The sequence below is a fragment of the Apis mellifera genome, linkage group LG5 (genome assembly GCF_003254395.2).
Source record: "Apis mellifera strain DH4 linkage group LG5, Amel_HAv3.1, whole genome shotgun sequence".
NCBI lineage: Eukaryota > Metazoa > Arthropoda > Insecta > Hymenoptera > Apidae > Apis > Apis mellifera.
The window spans coordinates 6,982,780-7,006,019 of record NC_037642.1 but is presented as its reverse complement, the minus strand read 5'-3'; the positions used below and the strand labels follow the sequence as shown (position 1 = coordinate 7,006,019).

General features: G+C 36.3%; 2 protein-coding genes across 10 annotated transcripts in view; one reads left to right on the top strand and one right to left on the bottom strand.

The window, feature by feature from the left end:
- The first annotated feature begins 935 nt into the window (after window positions 1-935).
- LOC724432 (ribosomal RNA processing protein 36 homolog) lies at window positions 936-3,243 on the top strand. Its single transcript, XM_006564167.3, has 3 exons — window positions 936-1,082; window positions 1,236-1,746; window positions 1,829-3,243. The coding sequence occupies exons 1-3, from the start codon at window positions 1,038-1,040 to the stop codon at window positions 1,966-1,968; spliced, it is 696 nt and encodes a 231-aa protein (XP_006564230.1). The 5' UTR covers window positions 936-1,037; the 3' UTR covers window positions 1,969-3,243.
- A 721-nt stretch (window positions 3,244-3,964) lies between these two features.
- LOC411083 (sodium/potassium-transporting ATPase subunit alpha) overlaps window positions 3,965-23,240 on the bottom strand; it is a 118,549-nt gene continuing 99,273 nt past the window's right edge. For 6 of the 9 annotated variants that reach the window (XM_026441031.1, XM_006564159.3, XM_026441032.1 and 3 more), the window contains 8 exons: window positions 22,274-22,399; window positions 20,242-21,967; window positions 19,798-20,034; window positions 19,371-19,672; window positions 17,808-17,902; window positions 8,795-8,969; window positions 8,416-8,648; window positions 3,965-8,270 (listed from right to left, as the gene is read on the bottom strand). In XM_026441031.1, the coding sequence (XP_026296816.1) occupies window positions 8,150-8,270; window positions 8,416-8,648; window positions 8,795-8,969; window positions 17,808-17,902; window positions 19,371-19,672; window positions 19,798-20,034; window positions 20,242-21,967; window positions 22,274-22,399 (3,015 nt within the window). In that variant the 3' untranslated portion in view covers window positions 3,965-8,149. Of the gene's footprint in view, window positions 8,271-8,415; window positions 8,649-8,794; window positions 8,970-12,382; window positions 12,491-17,807; window positions 17,903-18,907; window positions 19,003-19,370; window positions 19,673-19,797; window positions 20,035-20,241; window positions 21,968-22,273; window positions 22,400-23,240 lie in introns of all 9 variants that reach the window. The other 3 variants (XM_016912171.2, XM_016912169.2, XM_006564160.3) reach the window with 3 other exon arrangements.

Below are 23,240 nucleotides of genomic sequence, written 5' to 3'. Positions count from 1 at the left end.
AATGTATATAATATGAAATATATTGACATACAATTTTTATTTCCTCTTCAAGGATAGTAGATAATATTTCTTTAAATGTTTATGTTGAAATAAAAGATTGATATTATTTTAAAACGTAAATTTGAAAATATCTGAAATAGTTTATATTTTTATGATTATAGACATAAATATTTTATTTTATGCAAAGTATATTTTATTTTCTGAAACATTGATAATTTTTTGAATTTTTATTGATAAAAGAATCATGATAGTGAATAATAAAATAATTTCTTTGTATTTCTAGTAAAACATCAATACAATTAGGAAGTAATGTTGTTTATTAGATTTAAGACTCAGATAACCTTGAACTCGATTTGTAACAATTAAGAGGGAGCCACTATACAGGTTTACAGTTTTTACGCAGTAAAATTATCCTTTTACGCAGCTTAAGAGGGTCCTATCATGATATACGTATAGCAATAAGTCTCGACATTGATATAACACGTTACGTAAAATTAGGGATTTCATAATGTTGCACAATCATCAGAAAATTTGCAAAAAATTAAATATAAAAGATTATATAAAAAGTATGTTAAATACAACAAAAAATAATTTTATATTTGACAGATTTTTCTAATTTATTTTTACACTGAATATAATTTTAAATATATAATATACTATATTTTCTTATTTATAAATTGCAAAATATATATGTTTTTAGAAAATTCTCATAGAAAATATTCATAATTTGAATTCATAATTGAATTTTTTGTGAACGTGTAATATTTTACATTATTAAATTATATAATTATCAGAAAAAATAAAATAATTTTACCTTTTTAAAACAATTTCTTTACAACCAATAAGATTTCGACAATTTTTTTGTTCCTTCGATTTAGAATAGAGGTCAACACAAATTGGGATGACAATGTAACGCCATCTACCATCATTATTTGAAACTATATCTACGCCAAATAAAATATGGCGGTCCTGTGGATGTTTCAACAAAGTGCAAACAAAAAGATTATATATTTTTCTGATATTTTTCGTTATTTAATATGAGTGATGAAGAAGATGTTCTTCTTAACGAAGATAAAGATCAGGTAAATATTTATACTATTATTTTTCTTTATTATTTTTTGATTTACACGTAAATTAATTGCTGATATATAAATAGGTTATGTTTACATTCATGAAAAAATAAAAAATATAATTAAAATTTAAATTCTATAAATGAATATGTTTTTATTAATTAGGATCAAATTAGGACGGAACTTTCACAAATGAGTTTTGAAGATTTGCAGAAACTCAAAGAAAAATTAGGTAGTAAAATATATAAAGAAACATTGTTTGGTCCACGGAAAGTTAAAAAAATTAATTTCAAACGGGAAAATAAAAACAGACCTCGCGAAGAGTCTGCAAAAAAGCCTGTTTCTCGATTTAAAGAAATAATACATGTGAAAAAAAATATTCCAAGAGACCCTCGATTTGATAGTTTGTGTGGTACATTTGATCAAAAGCGTTTCAAGAAAGCTTATGGATTTATTACAGAAATGAAAGAAAATGATTTAAAAGAATTGAGAAAGCAATTAAATGATACTAAAGATCCAAAAAAGATAAAAAAAATTAAATATCTTATTCAACGATTAGAAAATCAATTACACGAAGAGAAAAGAAAACGGGAAGAAGAAGAAAAGAAATATCAAGAAAAGAAAGAGCTTATTGAGGTTATGAGACGTGGTGAAAAACCTGTATTTAAAAAGAAATGTAAGAAGATATAAAATATATATAGTAAGATATAATAAATCTATAATGTCTTAATATTAAAAAATTTTTTTTTCTGTTACAGCGGAAAAACGATTTTTGAATCTAGTTTCTCAATATGAGGAATTAAAAAATAAAGGTAAATTGAAAAAACACATTCAACGTATGCGTAAAAAAAGTCTACATAGGGATAGACAAAAATTAACATCGGCAGAAGTTGAATGAAAGAACACAAAAAGTATTTGTGAAATTAAAATTTATACAAATGAAATATGATTGGAATAATTACAGATATATAAGCATAATAAATGCTACAACAGTTAAAATTAATTGTTTTTCATTCACCTAATCATCCTGTATCGTAACTAATAATTTTGCGCTGGAAGTACTAATCAGGAAGATAGGATAAAGAGTGCTTTATTAATTATGTATTTTTTATTTAACATCAAAAGTAATGACACTTGGGTTGGACAATGTCTCTCGTTTCTTCCTTAATATAATTCACGTGTGAAAACAGAACTTACAGAATAATCAATATGAAAGGAATCGTCAATCAGAAGAGATAGTTTGGTAGAGCGGTGTACAATTTTTTTTCATTTATCTCTGAGCGTGTACTTGTGTATATTTCTCTCTATGTCGCATGTGTCTCACGGCATGTGTGGTGTGTATGTGTGTGAATGTGTATCATATGCGGCGCTAAAACGAAAAACAGAAAAAGAGTACGAGACCCGCACGCAAAAGATGGTCCGTTTAAACTGACCATCTTCTTGTGGGTCATCGTTCATGCGCGATCCATTTGTCCGTCTGCAATTATTTAAAATATGTACAATATTAATAAAACATCATTCATTTTTTTTTTTTTTGTTTATATTTTAATCATTCAATGATTCTGTCGTGATGTGGCGGGCTGTGCAGGGGCGACGTTTCACAGAATTCTCGTGACACTGTTCTTTGTTATTATTTTATGCACTTTTTTTTTTTAACTCTTCTTTTTTAATTCATTTCTTTTATTTTCAGATTTTTTAGTTTTGTTTCACTGCCAATTGTATTGTTCGATCACGGCAACAGAAAAGCGAAGAATCCGTTATATTAAAAAACACACGTTCTCTCGCCCACATTCACGCGTTTCTTTTTCTCCCGCTCTTTTACGCCGATTCACGCGAAAAACAATTTTGCGACAATTGCATTATTTCTGACATTGATCGAAGAATTAATCCCGTTTGCAGAACACGAAAAGATTTGCGACTTTGTGTGCCGAGGATTGTCCTTTCCTAAGAATCCGCGGATTTAGTAAAAGAGAGGAAAAAAAAAACGATGACGTCGCCGAAATGAAGAAATACAATATGGCCGCAAATCTATCCGCGTAACCTGAAACGTAGCGAAAATTAGGTAAGGGAAAAAAAACGCGGTTTTCCCAACGAAAAGGATCACTAAAGATGTATATACATCTAAATGTGACACGGTTTTTCAAAAAAAGAAAAAAAAAAAAAAAAGAAAGAAAACAATGTATCACGCGTACAGAACGAAGCAAAAAGCGGATTCTCTTATTTGTGTCCCGCTCAGTCCGCCGCAAGATATTGTGGTCTTAGACCGAATTTTTCCTCTCATCGTCACTTTTCCTCGATTTTCTATTTTCTCTCTCTCGCTCTCGCGCTCTCTCTTTCTCTCTCTCTCTCTCCTTACTCTCGTCGTCATCGTCGTTATATCTCTCTTCATATCTTCATCTCTTTGTTCTCTCTTTTTTTTTTTTGTTCGCTTATACGTACTTTGTTTTTTTCTTCAACAACACGATCTAGACTAAACCATATATAATAATTACATCTAATAATATCTTATTGTAACATGTATTATATTATAATTATTATTATTATATTATTAATGTTTAAATTATTAGCCTAAAGTAAAGAGGCGCACGACGGCAAAGCATTTTTTGGGCTTCTACGCCCCCCGGGCACGGAACACCCTGTCGACAAACCACGGATCGATCGATCGATCGTTCGATCCAGCATCTAACTCGGGAGCGATTTTTTATAGAAACAAATGGGCCAATGCATCATCCCCACCCCCCCTCTCTCGTTATATTTATACCTTCTCTATCTCTCAGCATATCTTCTTTTTCTCTTAGATCATATTTTTCTCTTCTTTTATTCGCGTCCTACTTTGAAACACGGGGATCCGTCGAAGGCAATCTATTTTCTTTTTTTTTTTTCTTTTTTTTTTCTTTTTTTTTTTTTCTCCATTTTGGTTCGATTTCGTTGTGACAGGAATGATCGATTTTTCTAATAACACACACACGGAGCTATCGGTATACACTATCCCGCAACGCGAAACCAAGAAACAATTATGACAACGTAATTAATTAACTGGCGTTAATATTGAACAGCTCTTTGTTTTCCAACACAGCTAGCACTGATGATTGATTTTTTTTTTTTTTCTCTCAACTGATTTGTCTTCCTCTTCCGCTTCCTGGAAGAAGAAAATTAGGGACGTTCTTTTTTTTTTTTTTTAAATATTACCATTTTGTTTAATTTGTTTATTTTGGGGGTCTAATTCAAGTCCGAGTTCGACGAGCAACGCAACGGTACACTGCTGCCCTCTTTCCGTTTCTCTCCCTCACTTTTTCTTTCTTTTTTTTCCTTTTAAAAAGTTGTCGATTGGATTCGAATTGACGATCCATGTGTCTCAAAAACGATAAAGTTTCACCTGTTCCATCGAATTTCTCGATCGAATTCATATTTTCAACGTTATTTATGTTTATAAACAGGGTCCTCCAAGCGTGGATTCGACCAGCCTTTCGCGCGCACAACAGAGAAAAATCATCGGAAGGGCTGGAGGAAAACGACGACGACGACCCTTTGAATATAATTTTTTTTCTTACATTCTCGAAATGAATAAATCGAAATTCAATGGAATTGGCGAAGAACGTGAAGAACGTGTTACGCGTGTACGGCACCTCGAGAACACCTCGATTATTGAACACTTAGGGTAGTTTTGGGGCCAGGGCCGCCGAGTGAGCGTTCACCCTTTTGTCTACCTGAATCCTCGACCGGTCCATTCGTCTTGATTCGTCGTGCGGAAAGTGCAGTGGAACCAGAGAACGTGCAGGTACCCATCGAGGCTGTTCGTTGATTTCCAATATCGTCGGAACCATGGCGATGATGATAAACTTTGACAACTTTCAGTTTGTCATTACCTACGCTCCGCCCCGGTTTTTCCGCTTGAAACGAAGCGCCCTCTTCACCGACGTTGCCAGCGCATGTACACACATGAAAAAATCGCGAAAGCGAGCAACAAGGAAAATTGAAAATTGATCGACGTAAGCAAAGAGAAACGAAAACGGATATTTTCTTTTTTCTTTTTTTTTTTGTATGCGTTTGTTTTTCTTCTCACATTTAAGAAACTCGAAACAAGCCCTGACATGATCGCACGTCTCGGATCGTCCCGGCCCGAAAAGTCGCGTGGCAGGTATTTTAAGTCACCTTCGTTTATCGTTTTTTTGTTTTACATTTTTTTTTCCTTTTTTTTTTTTGCGTTGTTGTTGGTGGTTTGTTGTTGTTGCTCCTAAAAAAAAAAAAAATTCCAAAGGGCGTTGTTTCGATACTTGTCACACACATACACACGACAGACCACGGGTTGGTGGTACAGGGCGTCCTGCGTTCGGGGGTCAATATGATTTATAGCGAGCTGTCCCGCTGGCGTTTTTCTTTTAAACCTATGAAGAAACTAAGAGAATGAATTTATATCTTTTTTTTTTTTTCTTTTCCCTTTACTTTTAGTTTCGCCTAAGTAAGAATGTTTTTTTTTCCTTTTTTTTTTTTTCATTCGTCCGTCTTATTTCTCATTTTTCACTCTTTCCGTGCTTCTCCTATGTCGCGTTCCTCTACTAGCATTTTTTTTTTTTTTTTTAATATCCTGTTATCTCGACTATCGTAGCGCCTTCACCCAGGAAACTACAAGGCCCCGGAGCGGCGTAGCTATTTTAAATTCTCGCTCTTAATAATGTCTATGTTTATTTCCCGTTTTTTTTTTTTCTTTTCTTTTTTTCAATCAATAACTTCATAATTCATTTGTTCAAGTTTTGTCAATAATATTGTGGCACGCAGTTCATCTAATTTCAAAACTGTGACCGCCGCTTTACCATTTTGTGGCGCGCAATTTAAATAACATATATATATATATCTTCTTTATTCTTACTATTTCTCTTTCCTCTTCTCGTTTATCTAGTTCCCTTTGTATTATTCTTTCTTGGTAGTGATTCAATTGATAGGTACTTATATCATACTGTCCGTTTCTGCCTTTAATTCCCCGTGTTCGCCTCATCTAATAATAATTTTTTTCGAGTTCATCCTTTTCTTTACAGTTCCTTCTTGGTTTGTTCTTTCTTCCGCGTAACGATTCTCGCATAGAGATTCACGAACTACTAAAATATTTATACGATTTCTCTCATCTCGATTAGCTACTCAGATTTGATTTTTTAGAAAGATTCGAACCGAATGACATTACTCGTAATAATAAGAATAATAATGAGTAAGTGAACGCGTTTTTCATTACTTTTGTATACTTATTTTCCTCCCTGCTGTTCTTCTCTTTATTTATTTATTTATTTATTTTTTTGCTCTCCTATCCTCTTTGGCGCGTTATATGAATAACTTCTAGTGGCGTGCCAATCTAGCGTCGTACTGATTTTCTCATTTTATTTTATTTTTTTTTCTTTTAATTAACAATTAAGAAGTTTTTCTATTTAAGAATGTAGGTGTCACGAGACGTCTATATGTAAATACGTTTCTTTCATGTATGTCGATTGCGAATGATACTTCTCTGTTATTGATTTTTAAACTTCTGCATCAGTGTAACATTTATAATACCGCTCTTATTTATTTATTTATTTATTTATTTATTATTATTATTTTTTTTTTATACCGTGACTACATTGCATTTTTTAATTTTTTTTTCTTTTTAAACTCTTAACAAGGGCGTGCCAATCTAGCGCAGTGATCTTTTTTTTGCTCCTTTACTTAAACGGGATGCCTATATGAATATTTATTTATTTATTTATTTATTTTTTTTTTTTTTCTGATATCACAAGACGTCTACGGAATGCTCCACGATGCTAATTGTCCGCTTTTTTTTCTTTTTTTTTTTTCTTCTTTTTCTCTAAAAGGTTCATCCATGTCGTACACCCGTCGACGTTCATACGGACGTGCGCGTTATCCGACGATTTGTCGCCCTCCCTTTTCCAAAAAAAAAGATACACGGGTGTCCTCTGCCAATACTCGTACCTTCCTCTCACCTGTTATTCTCATCTCCTCGATGATGATGATGATACACCGTCCTATATTTCATTTTTCTCCTCTTTCGATACTCGTGCTTAGGCCCTACTACAGACATCCTTTCTTTTTTTTTCTTTCTTTTTTCTCTCGTTCGTTCGATCGCCAATATAATCCATAATGGCAGCACCAACCCCTACAACCCTCGTGAATCGTTATCAAACGTGTGTGTACCCGGAAGCTCCAAGTCTTCCCGACGACGTTGCTCGTAGAACCCTTTTTTCTTTTTTTTTCTTTTTCTCTCTTCGTCGATCCCTTCGATGTTTCTCGAACGACAATCTCTGTTTTAATGATACACCGGCACGCGCGTGCAAGCAACTCGCAGAGCCAGAACGACGAACGTTTTTTTTTCTTCTCTCTCATACGCATTTTCTCGTCTCTCCTCTCCTATTTTGTTTATTTATTTATTTATTTTTTTTCTTCATTTTATATTTTTATGTTTTTCTTTTTTTGTACTTCACACACCACGTGTAACGAGAGTGCTCGTAAAAGCCACTTTTTTTCTACTCCCACGCGAAGCATTTGTTTATTTATTTTTTTTTTTATCATTTTTTTTTTTTTCTTTTTTTTAATATCTTCGTGAAACAAGACTGCAAGACACTCTATTACTGTAATTGTATTATGGCGATGATCGTTCGACGATTCGGCTCGGCTGATGCGAATTGTCCCCATCTGAATATATCTCGTTATATTTCGCGACAGTTAACGGTTTAATTAAACCCGAATAGCACGCCCCATGATAAAATATGTGTGTGTGTGTGTGTGTGTGTGTGTGTATGTGTATATATATATGTATTTCTTTGTGGTACTTTGTGTATAACGTGAACGATTTTTTAACCATTGTTTTCTTTTTATCCATTGTTTGGTTGTATCTTTTTTTTTTTCTTTTTTACGTTTTATCTCATTTTTTTTTCCTTTTTTTTTTCTTTTAGTTTCTCGGTGTATATCTGCGTGGGTAATATGCAATATTTCACTCTCTCTCTCCCTTTCTCTCTCTCATCATTCTCTCTGCATCTCTCGCTCTTGTAACTCTCTTGCGCGCGCGCTCTGCGTGTATGATTAAATTTCCCTTTTCGCGTCTAATAGTAAGTTTCTTGCTCGAGCCAGCCTCCTGGATTCCGGCGGAGGTAGAATCGTCTCGTCTCGTCGTAGATGAAGATGGCGAACATGAAGGGGAGGGCGGGTAACCACCAGACGAATCTGAAAAATACAGCAAAAATTGTAATATTCGTCCTCTTTTTCTTTTTCCCTTCCTTCTTTAATTTTTTTTTTTTCTTTATATTTGAAGAGAGATTAACTAAGGAAGTGGAGAAAGCAAGATTGGAGAAAATAGAGAGGAGCTCACTTGAGAGGGAACATGCGGAGACCCTTGTCCATGCCGGGCGTGTAGCTTAGGAACGCGGCTAGGGCGGTCTCGAATATTAAACCGAAGTTGAGGGCCCAGTTTCTCATTCCTTGGTGGATGATGGAATTGCGCCGCGTCTTGCACACGATCAAATCGGCCCATTGAACGATTACGATCGAAACGAAGAAGGCTGTGTGGCAGGTAAATTCGAGCGTTTTACGATCCCTGTACGTCTGTCGAGAAAAAGAGAGAGGGAGAGAAAAGGAGAATATTAATGAAATTCATTTTTCTTCTTCTTCTTCTTCTTCTTTAAAATCGTAGGGATAAAAAGAAACTCGTCGTGAAAATTTATTTTATTTTCTCTCGGGGATCAATTTACCCATTCCTGGCCATAGCTGTCGCGAAGATCGTTGATCGCCTTCGAGTCCCATTGTTTTCGAATACCGAAAAGGTGCAGCGGCAGGAACCCGTTCTCGGCCATGATCACGAAGTAGACGAAGAAACCGGCGGCCGCCTGGATCATACCGATCTGACCATACGCCATCGAAATAAGCCTGTGCATAGAGAATCGGATTTAGACAATCCTCGTCGATGGATGGATTTTGCAACGAGGTTCTGACTTTCAAGGAATTCTTTTTTCCATCTAGAAGAAGATTCTTCTCGTGAAAATTAAATAAAAAAAGAAACGAAAATCAACGAAAATTGTTATTTAAAGAAATAGAAATAAAAATGGAATAGCAAATTTCTATTATTTAGCTGGAGACTAGATAGATTGTTAGATCTAAGAAGGATCATCTAATCAGGATACTTTGGCTAGCTTTAACTACGCTTTACTAAAATTTTTATTCTTTCCAAAACTATTGTGTAATTCTCTTTTCCATGGAACGAAAACTATTGGAAAACTCTTTGAAAGTCAGACGAAGCACTGGTATATGGTATACGTGTATGCCACTAATCATCTAAGTTCGCCTCTAACAGCCTAAGGTGGTGTTAATAAACTAAACTACGGAAGCCGTAGTCACCTATTGATCGAAATGCGGATTACTTACCGAGTGTAGGCGGAAACAACACGATCGGTTCTTGACACTGAGGCATGCCACACAAAGCACAGAGACACGCGCACAACATTTCAACGATTTCTGGATTGGCCAAGTCGCCAAGCCTCACGATTTGCGGGGGAAAAAAAAAAAAAAGAAATGATCGAGCAAAGCAAATAATGCATGCAAATAATATAATTTCGCTCGAAGTCGAACCGTGAGACGTTGGCTTTGTTAGGTTAGGTTAGAACGAGTCGAAGCAGCGACAAGTATATATCTTCATTGGTATACGTGTGTGTTTTCCATTTAATCGTGGAGTTGAACAATTAATCTAGAAATCTTTAAAAATTTATCTTCCTTCCATTCTCAATACAATATTTTTCGAACTGGTTTTTAAGATGACGAATCAATTAATTTTATTTATTACCCTTCTACTTTATATTTCTCTCGAGTTAAACAAATTTCGATTATCTCTCTTCCATTGGTATTTCAAATTTCTCTAAAAATTGTTCAAATATTGAAAAAAAGGAATGGAATGATCCAATCACATTGATCGACTCCACAATAATAAACACAATAATAAGCGACATTCCCATGCAACAGTGAGTGTCACGCATTATCATCAGTCTCATTTAGCTTGGTAAAGGCGTTGCAGATCGAATAGTAATAATAATAATAGTAGTAGTAGTAGTAGTAGTAGTAATGATAATAAAAAAGAAAAAATAAAAATCATATAAGGCTAGAAAGCTCAGATGGCTCGGTATACGAATCGGTCGTATAGAAAATCAGGACGGAGAGAAATAGAGCTGGCTAGAAGAGAAAAGGCGTCGAAGGCTATGAAAATAAAAAAAGTTTACAAGCTGTTAGTGACCCACTATATCTCACGTCATTCGTGTCATCGTTTCAACGTCAATCAGCCTTGTAGCTAGTAATATTCGATCAGTTAATTTTCAGCTCGATATTGTTGCTCTCTATGTAACTATAGGCCGTGCTATATATTGTCATCGATATCGTTATTAGTTATCGCAAATATATCGCTAAGTTTCAAAGCTTCAAGTTCAGCTGTTGCTCGCTCTTTTTTTTTTTTTTTTTTTTTTTTACTCTTTCCATTCGTTTTCTCTCTACTATTCTATTTTCTTCTTTTTCTATCGTATATTTTTTTTTCTTTTTTAGTATACTTTCTACTGCTTTCAGCAATTATCAATCATTGCACACATACGTAGTGCAATTGTTATAAAAATATGTTAGGTTTGGAAAAAAAAGAAGAAAAAAAATAAGCTGGACCATACAAGGTCTTTCGATTAAAGGCGCAAGACGAATCATAGGCGGTTAGTCGTTTCGAATCGTGGATTTGGAATTTTTTTTTTTGTTTTTTTTTTCACTAAGTGTGGCTAAAGCATTCGGCATTCCCAACATTGTTATTTTCCTAGATTATAGATACTTGCTTGTGCTATCAACTAATCAACTAGATTATTTCCTAGAGATTTTGTGTTTCTTAAAAGCCTTCGAAGGCGTAGAGTGTCAACCGAGAACTTTTTCAGAATTTTCTCCTTTTCTTTTTGTAATTTTCTTTACATTTTTTTTTTCTTCTCATCGTATAAATATATATATAATTTCTTTTTTTTCTAACGGTTGTATACATTGAATTTCTTCGACAAATCTCTCGAATATTTATTAATAACGATTAGAGAGAGAGAAAAAAAGAAATTAAGATTTCTCCAATTTAATATATCTTTTTCAATTACTTCAAAAACGTGGTACTTCGAAATTGGATTCACGAATTGGATCTTGCGTTAAGCGTGTTAAATTTTTCTGAACGATTTTCACTATTCTTTTTATTGTTTTCTTTCGAAAGACGGAAGTGCAGACGAAAGTGCACACAATAAAGAACGATATATATATATATAAAAAAGAACACTTCATCATTTGTCGCGTGCAGTAATAAGAAAATAAAGATCAAGCGAGTGACCATCGAGACAATGAGAGATCTGTAGTTCAAAGAAAACAAAATGTACGATTCCGACATTTCAGTAGACACTCTGTCAATGAAGTGTGTAACAATCATGTGTCGTGTATGCGTGCGTGCATGTGCGTGCACGCATACGTACGCGTCGGGTACGATGCGTGAAACGGATCAAATATATAACTGTACGCGATTGAATTCGATAAAATTTTTTATCAATAATTTAAACGATAGTTTTCGAAATAGATATGAATAATTTTTTATTGATCTGAGAACGTGAATCTTATTATTAAATAATAGAAAATCATTTTATTAGAAAACTCAGTAATGTTTAAATAAAAATATTCGATTAAAAACCAATATGATTTTTTAAGATTGTCAATCTTAAATAAATTTATCTCGAACATCTCCAATAAAAATTCTAAAATCGAAGCATCTTTTTAAAAAAGCTGTTTTCAAAAAAATAATAAAAATTTCCAATTTCTAGTTAAAAAAAAAGAAAGAGCAAATTACGTCTCTCAAAATAATGATCGGTAAACATTTGACCATTTCCAACGCATCATACAGGATCGATCGAGAAGATCACATCGGCTTTCTCGATATAATATATTCATTTCACGAATATTGAAACACATTCTTTATTCTAAATTAATTCACCTGTATCGATTATTAAATATAAAAAACTATAAAAGATCATATATAAATTTTTACAATATTTATCGAATCGTTCAAGTTAAGCAAATTAATCTATCACGAAACCGATATCATTTCTCCAACCGATCCATGATGTATGACTCGTGTCTTCTGTATAAATCTTCTTTTTTTTCGTATGTATGTACGTTGCGTGTACGTGTCGTGTGTGTTATTAACGTGTGTACAATGTCTGCAGGATAGTGAGTGCATGGAATTTTTTTCTGCTAGGTAGTAGTGTATTGGTTTTCTCTTGGTGGGTAGCTGGGAGACCCACCTTCGGTTGACAAGATTGTCTCTGTAAGGATCGCGGGGCTGCCGTTTCATAATGTCCGACTCCGGTGCCTCGTAAGCTAGCGAGATGGCCGGCACCTGCCATCCACCATTGATTAGAAAAAATACGTGTACCAGCCACCCCGTACACCGTACACAAGATAGAAGTATAGAAAAAAATATATATATATATGTACATGTATGCATATTTACAAAATTATATTTACAAAAATTTAAATTGTGCATTCAAAAGAGTCAGGAATCGTCACGTGACCTGGTTTGGGGCAAACATGGCCGACCAGAGAAAGAGATAGATACACAGCGTATTATAATCTTCTCTTTTTTATTTTCGATTTTCTTCCCTTCTTTTTCTTTCTTCTTCCAAAAGAGAATTAATAAAAGAAGAACTCTCTTTTGGAGAAATATGGTATAAATAAATTGAATTTATTAATTATTCGTTAATTAATTTGTTTATTTATTTTCTGACAGTGATAGGAGAATCGTAAAAAAATTTTATCGATCCTCGAGTCACGAAATTTACCAGATATTGTTATTATTATATTTCAATTTTCTTCTTTCCAAATTCCCTACTCTTTCGTGCACCCCGATTAAATATTCAAGCTTCATTTTTGTTAGTATCTTCAGGCACGTGATCCCTCGACGCGCAGAGAGACCGATTGTTATTGTTAAAAAAAATTTGCATATTTATAAATGGACAAAGTAACTTAGAATTTGATTCGATCTTTAGATTACAATTTCTTTCTTCTCTCTTCAATCTTTAGATTAAATTTCAATTCGAAATATGTTCACTTTGAAAAAAAAGAAAAGGATGATGCACAGTCTCTCTAACGCACGAGGAATCAACAAACAACCTTGTTCCTCCCCTGTTATCACTATATATATATGGAAATGCAGATCGGGTCGGTGAGATGGGGCGACGATTAGCAAGAAATTTTCGTTTCGGCAAAAAAGGTAGGTATTCTCAGTAATAATAGTAATAATAATAATAATAATAATGATAATAATAAAAAATATATATATAAATTCTCGTTGGACGATCGTTAGAAAGTTGCCAGTCGCAGAAGTGGTAGAAGGCAGCGGCGGTAGTAGGCACAGCGCATTACAGAATAAAATGTGAGAGGACTGTAAAGAATAAAAAACTGCAAAGAAGAAATCATGACGCCTAAAAAAATGTACAAACTGTGCTATATATCCTTTTTATCGTTACTTTTCTTTTTTCTTTTTCTTTTTTTTCTGTAGAGAGTCGACTTTTAGCGTCGTTTGTCGCCCGATTTCCATTTTTTTTTTTATCTTTCTCGTGATAATATTCTCTTCACTTTCGTGTATTTCATTTTTTGGTACGATATTTTTTTTTTTTTTCCTCAATGTCAACGTTTCCTTTTTCACGTTCCGTTACGTTCGTTGAGAAGTATGCGTCTTATGCATGGATCATTATTCCAGTGATGGAAAGTAAAAAAAAAAAAAAAAAAATATATATAATAAATATATAGGTTGAACAATGATAATGTATAAAATACAATAGAGGTAGCAGCGGCACAGCTGTGTGAAAAAATATATATATATATATATTGATAAAAAAAGATAGTAATAAAAAATTCCCGTAGCTACTTTTTTAATGATAGTAATAATAGTAATAGTAATACTAGTTAACTAGTAGTAGTAATAATAAATATGCTGATGGTGTCATAATGGTCATAATGGTGGCGTATAATAATAATAATAAATAGTAAAAAAAAAAAAGTTGTAACAAGAGAAGAGAGTAGTGTGAACAATCGTGAGAGAGGATCGATATATATATATATATCGAGAGATAATGCGGATAATGATATCGATCATGATGATGATGATGATAAAATGACGATGATCAGAGAAAGGGGATCAACGATAGTTGCTAATAATACCGATGATAATGATGACAGTGATGATAGATAATAACGATAATAATGATAATTATCAAGGGGATGAATATATAATATATATAGATATATAGACAATATATAATATATAACGATTATATCGACAATATATAATATATAACGATTATATACTCAGTTGTATGCAAATTAGAATTATTGAGAATTCAACTAATTACGGCTCTCAGAAGCGATCTCTATTAATAAACTTTCTGATAACTATCTTGACACATTTTGTGACGTGTAGGATTCTTTTTTTTTTTTTTAAATAAAATTGCAGTATACTACTTGAGATTAAATCGAGAATTATTTATTATATATTGATCTTGCAATAAAATTCTTTTTTCAACCGATTCATTCTATATATCTTTTTTGTACATGTGTTCTTTCCGTGTAAATTTGTTCATTTTCTGCCATGATGTTTGATGTTTTTTTGATTCGAGAAATTTGAAAAAGATTCGATCAAAAATAAGAAAAGTAAATCACAAGTATTCTTTAGAATTAATTAACTTATATGTGAATATATATATATATATATATATATATATATATATATGAACGTTCGAGAACCATCGTCCTTGTATAATATAATATCAATCGATTAACTGGAAAAAAAGGAATATGTTACATCGGGTTACTGGATGAAGCAGCAATAAAAAAAAAAAAAAGAATGAAAAAGAAAAAAATGAAAGAGGAGAAAAAAAAACGATTGAGATCCTTGAATTTTCAACGAGGCAGAGCAACGACAAACTTGGCTTGTTGCGTAAAAGGCAGCCAGAGATAATGAAGGAAGAGATACACAAGACGATAAGGTTAAAAATACTTGAAAGAAATGCTAAAAAAAAAAAAAAAAATACACGAAATAAAGTAATATCTCGCTAAAGATGAAAATAATGTGGTGATAATGATGGTGTCGTATCGAAAGTGAAATACATTTTCCATTCATCGAACTGTGAACAAAAGGGAATATATATATATATATATATAAAAGAAAATCGAGAAGAGATCAAAATTTGTATTTTTAAAGACTTCGATACGTCATCATTGGATGAATTGAAAGTCAAAGAAGTGCGATGAAAAACGAGGGGAAAAGAAAAAAAAAAAAAAGAGTTTGATGAGGGGCCAACATGGCGGATGGTCGACGGTGGTTTCGACACAAGTTTTGAAACAAGAATAAGAGGGGGAGGGGGCAAGAATAATATCGAAGAAAAAGCCGAGCTTGGAAAAAACGGAGTAGAGAAATAGATTCAATAGAGAAATAGAGAAGAGATATAGATAGATTAGATAAAGAGAAAGAGAGTGATCGGCTTACCTTTGGCATTTAACGAAATGACACACTAATTACAAGCGAAGATCATCTGAAGCGACTGTTTGACTGGCAATTACAATTTCTTTCGTGTTCTTTCCGTGTTCGTTCGAGGGAAGAGGAAATATCATCGAAAAGAGAAAGTTGCACGATTGCTCGTTCCACGATTCTTTGTTTAAAAAAAATTTCTTTCTTTTTTTTTTTTTTTTGGTATTTAATTTTTGATTTTTCGTAATTCATTCTACGTATGTATTTTCATTTTAAAGAGATTCTTTTGTACAATTTTTTTTTTTATAAAATATAATCATCAAATGAATAAATTTGTGTTGCCTCTGATGAAACTGTTTGATCGAACGATCGACACAAACGATTAATCGTGGACGAGCAAACGTCATCGATCAAGATTTACAATCCATCTTTGGAGCAAATATTCGACCTCGAAACAAGAGAGGATAAAAGGAAAAAAGATCGAGTGAGAGAGAGAAAGAGAGAAAGAGAGAGAAAGATAAAGAAATAGAGAGATAGAATATATTAAAAGTTGAGATAATAAAGCTCTAATAGTGTAATACCCAAATTATCAAAATGCCCTCAGAGTGTTATACCTTCGTGCACCATTCTCCGTTACCTTGTTAGATCATCGATCATTTATCATCCCCTAGCATGAGCCTGAGTCCCTTGACCAAAAGGCATCGAACAAATTAAACCCACAGCCTTTGGCGTATCGATCAACAAACGCTTACAAAGCGAAACACAAGAGTGACAGAAAAAGAAATAGAAGAATGTATACAATACACGCGTATCATGTATCAAAAGAAAAAGAAAAGAAAAAAAAAGTTAAACAGAAACCATACTGTGTATATATTTATATACATCGGAATTTTATCTTATCTCTTTTTTTTTTTAAATTCGCGTTTTCGACCGAAAGCTTTCCACGAAAGCTTTCCCTCTTTTTTTCTTCTTACGATAAAGCAAAAAAAAAAGCGTATCAATCGTTTAAACAGTTGTTCAAATAAAAAAAAAAAAGAATTTCTATTCATCCATTTTTTTTTTTTATTACATCCGATCTCTTTAATGCGATGCATCAGTTGAAAAGTGGCATTCACTCGATTGATTAGTACATTATAAGTTATAACTGTTAGTCGTTCAGTCGGTCGAACAAACTTTCGTTCAAACAAACATATCGTATCGTAATCAATTCGGGAAACGATATTTTTCAAAAGAAAAGAAAAGAAAAGAAAAGAAAAAAAACGAGAAATAAAAAGCACGAAGGAGGGGGGGTGGAGGAGAAAGATACAACATCCACAACAATTTTTACACACGGACAAAATCAGGCTAGGGATTAATTTGTACACGAGAAGAAAGGGGGAGAGAGAGAGAGACGAAAGAGAGAAAGAGATAGAGAGAGATAGAGGAAGAGAGAGAAATAGAGAGAGAGAGAGAGAGAGAAATTCGTTGTCACCTCGTTACCACAGTTACCACGAAGGTCTCTGGCTCGTGACGAGACAACGAGTATATACTTTCTTTTTTTTCTTTCTTTACGATCTTTGCAGAATATTGAGAAACGTGTCGTGAAAAATCTCTGTGCCCGTTATTATATTATATGTATTTCCTTTGTTTCAATTATATTTTTTTTTTCTTTCTTTCTTTTCAAAGTGTGTTCGAGAACGAGTATATATACGAGACAGAACGAACTAGCTACTGTACAATAATCATAGGAATAAGTAAGAGGTGTATATAGACGACCAATAGACGAGGTAATGGAGATCTTTGTGATCTTTCGATTCTTGATAAAATTGTCGATTTTGTATTCTTTCAATTTTTCTTTTTCTTTTTAGATTCTTACGACCTTCGATTACACGATTATTTAAAAAAAAAAAATAACAACTATAGAAAGTTGAATATATCGAATTTATCAGAAGAAACTTTCAAGAATCAAGAGAGATCACGTGTCACCAATTACGCTTTCCGACCATAAAAAGAAGTCGATCATGGTGTAAAGTAAAGTGGTAATAGTATTTGTATAGTAGTTGCAGTAATAGTAGTAGTAGTAATAGTAGTAGTGGTAGTAGTAGTAATAACAGTAGCAGTGGTAAGTAGAGTATCTTTCTTTTTTCTTTCTTTTTTTTCTTTTTTTTGTTTTGTTTTTTTTTTTTTGTTTGGTCAAGTTTATGTTTGTTATGATGTGTTACCTTTCGTTAACTAGCTTGTCAGTGAAGGGGTTTCGTGGATGTCGCTTCATAATATCGCTCTCTGCCTCCTCGTAGGCAAGTGAGATGGCTGGCACCTGACGTCACATTATCAATCAAGGCTCAAGTAACAACGCCAACGGTTAGAACATGATGATGATGATGATGATGATGATGATGAGTATATCGTTTTCTCGCTGAACCGCGGTATACAAGGATGCTGATCAATTTCTTCCATTTCGAGAAAAAAAAAAAAGAAAAAAATATGGAGAATCGAGAGAAAGCAAAAAAGAAATTCGCCACGAAAGAATTTTTTGTTTCGAAATGAAAAGTGAAGATATATATTCTCTCGTATCGTCGAGATCGAAATTCAATCAGCATTCTTGCGGCTCGGCGAGTAACACATGATGAGAAAACGCAGAAAAGGTAAGCAAAAAATCAAAACTGAATCAGAACTAAATCGATCGGAGCAACGAGGCGGGATGGTGTACGAGGGATGAAGGGATTTTTCGTGTGGAAGGCGGTTTTTCATTTTTCGTTCGATCGTCGTCGTTTCGACGATCATTCCTTCCAAATTCCGTCCAATTCTCTTCTTTTTTTTAGACATTTGATATATATAATATATAAAAAACCTCGTGAAATCGTGCTGGAAAAAAATGTAATTACATCTGAAATCAATCGGAGTATTCTCATTCCAATTCGAGATCCAAACGAGATCGTTGTAAAAATATATATATATATATATTTATACTTTAGAAAAACAATTTTTTCTAACAAGATTAAACAGAGAAGAACAAGAAACTGGATCTCGATCAGAAGGAGGATCCTCTCTTCGATAAGATTCGATGTGAAGAAAAAGAAAAACGATCTCCTTCAAGATTCCTCCCGATCCGTTCCTCCCGCAGAGGAAACGAGTGTCCACCTAAATTAAATTTAAAAAAAAAGTTACAAATTCGTGACGAAGAGACTAGCTTCCAATGGTGCCTCCTACGGGTCGATATCTGGCGATACTGCGATTACCTAAGGGAGCTCTATCTATCTAAACAACAATTGTGCTCCGAAAAGCTTAGTATATCTTTTCCCCGGGGAAGGGAATGAGAAACCTTTCGTTGACGAGGTTGTCACGGTACGGATCACGAGGCCTTCTCTTCATTATATCCGACTCGGCATGCTCGTACGCCAACGAAATAGCCGGCACCTGGCAATCATTCCGTTTTAAACGACATTACAATAATCGAGCGTATCCGCCGTTCGTATCCAGCCCCGACGCACGAACGAATGCTGAAAATCTTGCAATTATCCTGCCTCGAGATGCGAGAACGCGTCTCGTCTCAAAATATCCCCATCGAAACACTCCTCCTCCTCCTCCTCTTTCTTCTCCCGCGTTGGAGGAGCGTTGTCGAGGATGAAGAATTCGATGAGGGACCATTCGAATTGGAAATTTCGCCACCGCGCCCCGCCTCTCCTCCTCCCGACGAAACACGAGGGGGATGATGGATCGGCGGGGCGCGACGTCGAGACGAGAGGTCGAAAACGGAAGAAGGAGGAAGACGACCAACTACTCACCATGTCCGTTCCCAGATCGATGCAGAGAATGGTGACGGTGCCGAGGGGCAGGGGGATGTCGCAAAGGATGAACGCCAGGAAGGGTGAGATCTCGGGTATGTTCGAGGTGAGGGTGTACGCGATGGATTTCTTCAGGTTGTCGAAGATCAACCGGCCCTCCTCGACACCGGTCACGATCGAGGCGAAGTTGTCGTCCAGAAGGATCATGTCGGCCGCCTGCTTCGACACGTCGGAGCCAGCGATACCCATCGCCACGCCTATGTCTGCCTTCTTCAACGCGGGGGAGTCGTTCACGCCGTCGCCTAGAACAAACCAACGTTTCTTCGAGTATTTCTCGATGAAGAGAAGGAATTGGGGAATTTGTAAATTGGATTCGAAAGGGGAGCAATGATTTAAGATTGGAGAGAGAGAGAGAGAGAAAGCGTACCGGTCACAGCGACGATAGCGCCCATTCGCTGGCAGCCTTCGACGATGATGAGCTTCTGCTGAGGCGAGGTACGGGCGAACACAATTTCGGTGTGGTACCTGAGGATCTCGTCCAGTTGGTCGGAGTTCAGTTCCCTGAGTTCGGTTCCGTGGATGACGGCGGCTTTGGCCTCGCGAGGATTGACTTCGGATACGGGGATATTCAACCGTTGAGCAATGTCCTCGACGGTCTCGTTACCTGATCAAAGCAAACAACATTTCCCATTTTCAATCCAACCAAATATCCTGATCTTCTCTACTCTAAATTTCCATTCCTAATAGGAGGAGATTGCAAAATATTGCTACTGCTATTACTACTATCGCATATTATTACATCCTCAATAATAATAATTCATATTACATTCTCAAGTTCGTTTCGCAGAGCGATAATGGAGGAGGAACAGACCTTCGGAGATGATGCCGACAGATTTGGCAATGGCTTTGGCAGTGATCGGGTGGTCACCGGTTACCATGATGACCTTGATGCCGGCTGAACGGCACTTGGCGACCGCGTCGGGCACCGCAGCCCTGGGCGGGTCGATCATAGACATGAGGCCCACAAAGCGGAGTCCGTCTACAGGGAAGTTCGGGTCGTCGCAGTTGAACTTGAAGCCGATCGGGAATTTGTCGGACGGCAGTATGTAGTCGCAGAAGCCGAGCACGCGTTCACCAAGGCCGCCGAGCTCGAGGTAGGCGTTGTTGAACGCCTCCTTCATCTCCTCGTCGAGCACCTTCTCCTTCCCGCCGATGAATATGGTCGAGCAACGATCCAGGATCCTCTCCGGCGCTCCCTTCATCACGAGCAGGTGTCTAGGATCGTCCGGGTTGTCCGACTCGTGGATCGAGACCTGGTACTTGTTGGTCGAGTTGAACGGTATCTCGCACACTTTCTTATTGCGTTTCCTTATGCCCATCACGTCGCCCAGGGCGAGCTCCATGCACTTCAACAGGGCAGCCTCGGACGCGTCCCCGTTCACCTCCCTCTTCAGGATCGGCTTGTCCTCCTGGCCGGCTTTGAACTCGGCGCGGTTGCACAGCGTGGCGATCTTTGCCAACGCCTTGAAGCCCGGGCTCGTGCGGTCGTACTGCAATCCGGATTGATCCTCGGTCGTGTCCGCCTCGATGATCTGATTGTCGAACCACATGTGGGCAACGGTCATACGGTTCTGGGTGAGGGTGCCCGTCTTGTCCGAGCAGATGGTCGAGGTCGAGCCCAACGTCTCCACCGCCTCGAGATTCTTCACCAGGCAATTCTTCGAGGCCATCCGTTTCGCGGTCAACGTGAGGCACACCGTGACCGTGGCCAGCAAACCCTCCGGCACGTTCGCGACGATGATACCGATCAGGAAGATGACAGCGTCGAGCCAATGGTAACCGAGTATGAAGGCTATGATGAAGAAGGTCACACCGAGGAATACGGCCACCCCCGTGATCAGGTGGATGAAATGATGAATCTCCTTAGCGATCGGCGTTTCACCAGTATCAAGGCCGGATGCCAGGCCGGCAATCCTTCCCATCACTGTCTGATCGCCACAGCAGATCACCACTCCCTTCGCTGTCCCCTCAACGGCGTTCGTGGAGAAGAAGGCGAGGTTCTTCGTCTCCAACGGGTTCTCGTTCGTGAACTCGGGGGATCTCGACTGGGGCTCGGATTCGCCCGTCAACGAGCTGTTGTCCACTTTGAATCCCCTTGACTCGATGATACGGATGTCGGCCGGTATGCGATCCCCGAACTTTACCTCGACCACGTCGCCGAGCACCAACTCCTCCGCCTTCAACGTCAATTTCTCGCCTTCCCTGATCACGATCGCGATTTGGGGTACCATGTTCTTGAACGATTCCATGATCTTGCTCGACTTGCTCTCCTGGTAATACGAGAATATACCCGTGACTATGACGACCGCCGCCAACACGATGCCCAGGTACAGATTGTCGTCGTTCGGATCCTCGCTCGTCGACGCTTGGATCGAGTACGCGATGAAGCAGAGGATCGCGCCGATCCACAACAGCAACGCGAAACCGCCGAACAGATTTTTACAGAATTTCACCCATTCGGGCGTCTGTTTCGGTGGCGTCAGCGAGTTTGGCCCGTCCCTCTCCAGATTCTCTTTCGCCTTCGCGTGGCTGAGGCCCTGCAATCGTCCATTAATGTTATTCCAAGAGAACAAATATTCTTCCCATCGATATCTCCTTGTTTGGATCGTCCATTTAGATCGAGATCGAGGAGGGTTAAGGAGAGGAATGCATCCATTATAGGAGACATCAGGAATTTCGTGTCAGCGATGATACTCGAGAGAGCTTTAAATAACCCGATCGATCGAGGCGCGAAAGAATGAGAAATCTGTTCGCCTCAGAGGTCGATTATTATTCTAGAAATGGGAAAGTATTTTGGAAAGGAATGGAGGAAGCATGTATTTCGAATTTTAAGAACAACTTACGTTTTCGGGGTGCGTCTGAAACCTTTGATACAGTTCCTCGGGTGTAATTTTGTGGAAGTCAATGTCCAACTCCTGTTTCAGGTCCTCTAAATTGTCCGTCCTCCGCTTTGGATTCTTCCGCCGCGACTGTTTCGCAGAAATAAGAAAGAGAAGATTAGAGAGATTATCGAAACGATCGATATTGATCGAGGAATAAAGGAATTAATCGTCGAGGGATATTAACAAGTGAGTGATTAATGACAGAGAGTAGAATAGTACAAGCGTTCGAGAATATTATAATAAAAAAAAATATTGTTTCTCTTCTTTTTACAAAGAAAAAAATCTTTTTTCAACATTTTATGCATATCTTCGTTTTAATCATTAAAGGATAACGGAAGGGTCAAGAACGAGATATTAGATCAGAGTTAAAAATTACTTTCCACCACCTAATACCACAGAGATATCCTCGATGCGAGTAGAACTTAATTAAAATACCTCGGAGACCTTATTCGCAAGAATATTAATTACATCTTCAACGTAGAATTGTCACGAGATTAATCAATCACACTTAAATACACCCAAGCGAAATCGACAAATGAAATTCACCCAAAAAGTGAATTCCAACATCGTGTGATATAATGCACACAATGCTTCGTGAAACGTGTTAGTAATTAGTGTCATAACGAATATGACTAATACTTGATGTTATATTGTGCGAAAGAAATAGTATACGTAGTTAGTACCGACCACCAGAAAGAAAGAAAGAAACGAAGAAGTGATAAAGAAAAATGTAAAGCGTAAGAAAAATTGTAATATATATTGAGTGATTATCGTTAGAAATGAATCAACCCTCCATTGCATTCCGTTCCCAATTAAAGAACTTGACTTAAATTTAAAATTTATTAACTTAAATAATAATTTGATACAACATTAATTTAAATTTCAAAATACACGCAAAATTCATACAGGAATGCAATAATTTTAAAAA

Coding starts and splice junctions, on each gene's coding strand:
- LOC724432 (XM_006564167.3), top strand. CDS start 1,038: ATGAGTGATGAAGAAGATGTTCTTCTTAACGAAGATAAAGATCAG. Junction 1,083..1,235: donor TTAACGAAGATAAAGATCAG/GTAAATATTTAT, acceptor TTTATTAATTAG/GATCAAATTAGGACGGAACT. Junction 1,747..1,828: donor ACCTGTATTTAAAAAGAAAT/GTAAGAAGATAT, acceptor TTTCTGTTACAG/CGGAAAAACGATTTTTGAAT.